General features: G+C 49.6%; 1 protein-coding gene across 1 annotated transcript; it reads right to left on the bottom strand.

Moving 5' to 3' along the window:
• Positions 1-1,490: 1,490 nt before the first annotated feature.
• Positions 1,491-3,338, bottom strand: LOC122376469 (blastula protease 10-like). Its single transcript, XM_043356348.1, has one exon. It carries the CDS (start codon positions 3,212-3,214, stop codon positions 2,045-2,047), a length of 1,170 nt encoding a protein of 389 aa, XP_043212283.1. The 5' UTR covers positions 3,215-3,338; the 3' UTR covers positions 1,491-2,044.
• Between the last annotated feature and the right edge of the window lie 204 nt (positions 3,339-3,542).

Genomic DNA, 3,542 nt, shown 5'->3' with positions numbered 1-3,542 from the left:
GTTTCATAACACCTAAAAGCATCGGCAAACGACGTTCGTTGTTGCAGTGCTTTTCTCCGGCTATCCACAGTGTAACCTGCTGTCGCGTGTGCTCCACATTTTAACCGTCAGCGAATTCGCCTTTAGTGGAGCGGTGTCCAAACCAGGTCATTCTCGATCGATAGGGGAAGGTATGGAGCGTGACTACAGGGGGAGGGCTGGCGAGGGAGGTGGAGTTGGTTTCGTCACACTGTTAGCAGTTAGTCTATACTCTATAGATAGGTACTGAGCGATTTTACACTGAAAAAAATCGGGGAACCCCATTTCTTACAATCTGACACCACATACTCCAAAATACTCCTAAATTAGGCTCCGTTTTCATGATTTTAGGATGTCATGGGTGTTGTGACACCCGACACGGGAGCCCCATTACCTTTTGACGCCGCAAAAATGTACATGACCCCCTTGGGAGAGGTTCGGCTAGCGAACTCCCCAAAAATTGCAGGCCAAAAAATTGGAGTGTCGCTGAGACACCCCCGTTGAAACCCCTCTGGGGTGTCATTATCCTGGAGTGACACCCCGTGTTTTCAGCTTCGAATCCTACCGATAGATGGCGCAAACTAAAGTTGGTAAAATCGGGACCTGTTTTTCACGAATGGCTGGTGCATGTTTGGAGCTAAGGCAAAAGCGTGCATAGCGTAGAGTGGCCAACTATATCATGATGATATCTAGACTGATTACCGTGTCATACGTTGGTCGTGCACACTACAGGGCGCCGCAAGGCCGCGAACGGAAAGAGTAACTCCTCACCCGGTTATGAATATAGTCTGAGATTCTCGTTCCGAAGGACATTTAATCCTCGCCGGGAGTTTTTCGGAAATATAGGGGAGTGAAACTTCTCTGAGAGATTCCCTGCTGAAGGCGCGCGGTTCCCCGCGTGGGGGTCAGGAACAATATGGGGAGCTATATCAGAAAAATAGGGGAGTTGAGCTGCTATATTTTACACCCTAATTTGGGAGTTTGACACCCTGTCGGGTGCTTAGGGACCAAAAAGGGGTGCTCGGCTGATATTTGAGGGGTGTCACCTGCAGTCTAACGGAACCTCATGTGGGCCGGCGCTGACCCCCCCTTTAGCGGCTGCGACTCCCCACTATGCGTCGAAACCCTCCTGGGGTGTACGCCAAACACCCCATTTATAATAGCTCAGCGACTCCCCTCAAAACACCCCACTCGGGTGTTATTTTTGACATGACCGTCAATACCCCGTACAGGGTGTCATTTTTTCTTTCAGTGTAATGCCGTATATACGCAGTGCCTACTTTGTACAGTCCTCGCTAAATAGGTGATGTCGCATACAATCGTTACTCGCAAGCTCTCTCATAAACTGCCGAGGCATTTGTAGAAGTGTTGTACGCATGTGTGCATGTATTGACATCACAAGCTTTCCACATACAGCGTGGCGATTACGGGCTAGCTCAGAAGGTGAATATTTTTGTTGACTCTATGACATGCCGTGACGTTTTACATGATTATTTTAGCTGTGAAATGTAGCATGTATTAGCATGTTGATTAGTGCTAAAGCTCTTTGAACCGACTCGTCACCCTAATGGTACCACCCAAAGATGGACCAAGATTATTGCCAAGTAGTATCGTGATGTAATGTCGGCTTATTGAAGAAAACAAAAAACGACACCTGCAGTGGTCAGACCATACACCAAACAAGTGAATTGAAAAACATGCCTATTTAAATCAGGAAAAAGGCAACTTTCCTTCCAGCCAGATAATGAAGATAATATAGAGAACCGGTTTGTTTCTTTATTTATTGATCCAAACCCCCAGGATGTGAAAAACATCGCAAGTTCTATCTCTACCATGGGGCAAACAAATTAATTGTGATTGCTTTGCATCTCACACACGCACAAATTGTCACCATACCCATCACACCATTTCCTTTCAAAAACTTCTGATCAAAACAGCTACAGACAAGCCAAGTAAGATGCCCGAGAAAGAAGTGACCAATTCCCGTTGTCAAGTGTGGCCCGAGGAAGGGCCTCTCGTCAATCCCCTAGACGAACGTCACCGTTGACGTAAATCCCGTCTGATTAGCAGGGAAGCTGCCACCACCATAGCTGTGAAACTCCAGAGCCAGACGATCGCCTGACGACGTGATGTTCTTATTCTGCAGCTCCTCGTCGCAGTTGACATAGTCTGGAATCGAGTCGCTATCGGTGTGCACGGTCACCCAGTCAAAGGGACACCTGACATCAGAGCGACTGAACATCTTGAACGTGCCGAACTCGATGAGGACCTGCATTCCTTCTGGCGCGGTGACGATCCAGACGCAGTGCAGTCCGGGCGCGTATATGTTGGGGTAGTTGGGCGAGGTGATGTTTCCCTCCGTTGTGATGTCCTGGTCGCCGCACGGCGCCTCGTAGTAGGTGCCCGTGACGGTTTGGCACGTGGCGCCGCTGGTTCCCGGAGGACACACGCACGTGCAGCTGCTGTCCAAGTAGCCGCCGTTGGCGCAGGTGGGCGGGGACGAGCAGCTGGCGTCGCAGAGGTACATCAGGTTGGCCAGGTGCTTGTCGCGGTGTGAGAGACCATTCCGCTTTCCAATAAGTCCTGAATTGACGATGTCGTTGGTGACGAGTGTCGGAAAACCATTATTGGTGAAAGCAAATCCACCGTAGTGCATCAAGGAGCTAAAGTCGTACGGAACTCCCAATGACTGTTCGGTGAACGCTATGTTGAAATTACCTTCTCGGTCAGTTTGGATGTTCTCCGAAATGACCGTGACGTACGAGTCTCGATCTGTACGGGACTGTTCGTGCCAGAATCCGATAGCATGGCCAATCTCGTGTACCACAATACCGAGATATTCGCAATTATTCCCAATGCTAATTGTCTGACCTTCCTTCGACTTTCTCATACCAACGTAGGACCAGCATCCTGACAACTTTTCGAAGCGAATGTGCGGCCCTTTCCTGTATTGTCCTCGTTTCCTCTCGAAACTGAGGCACGTTGCAGTCTCCCAATGAGCAATTGCTTCTAGAATGATGGTCTCGTCACCCCTAGAGGATTTGGTGATTACATACGGTACAACTGCATTCGGCCAGGTCGATGCCAGAGCACCCTTACGGTTGAGACGCTGATCTTTGGTGAGGACGATGTCCCCTTCGAAAAGCTCTTCAACGGATCCATCCAGTATAGTGACGTTCAGAGGCGGGTCGACCATGAATGGAGGTATCGGAGGAGGCGCGGGCGTCGTGATATCCTCCGCCTCGGCAATCCTGACTGGAGTGGAGCCTGTCCTCTGCAACGCTACCGCCGCTACCGACAGCAGAACTGCAAGTTGGAGACGCGCCATGGCTGAAGTGTGGAGTAGACCAAGCAAGAGCCACTTTTATACCCCAGATTTCCAATGTCATTGCGTGACATTTCGGAATGAGTTAAAATGTGTTTTTGAGTTGTAGGGGTGTATTTTGCTGAGTTGCTGGTGGGTCATTTGTCTGCAAGAGAAGCACGCATGAAACACGCATAGTGGTAGATGATATATGTGTCCC

The sequence above is a fragment of the Amphibalanus amphitrite genome, unplaced genomic scaffold, assembly GCF_019059575.1.
Source record: "Amphibalanus amphitrite isolate SeventyFive unplaced genomic scaffold, NRLGWU_Aamphi_draft 002153F_arrow, whole genome shotgun sequence".
In the NCBI taxonomy this organism is placed as follows: Eukaryota; Metazoa; Arthropoda; class Thecostraca; order Balanomorpha; family Balanidae; genus Amphibalanus; species Amphibalanus amphitrite.
The sequence above is the reverse complement of the archived record's forward strand: the minus strand, read 5'-3'. Positions and strand labels throughout refer to the sequence as shown.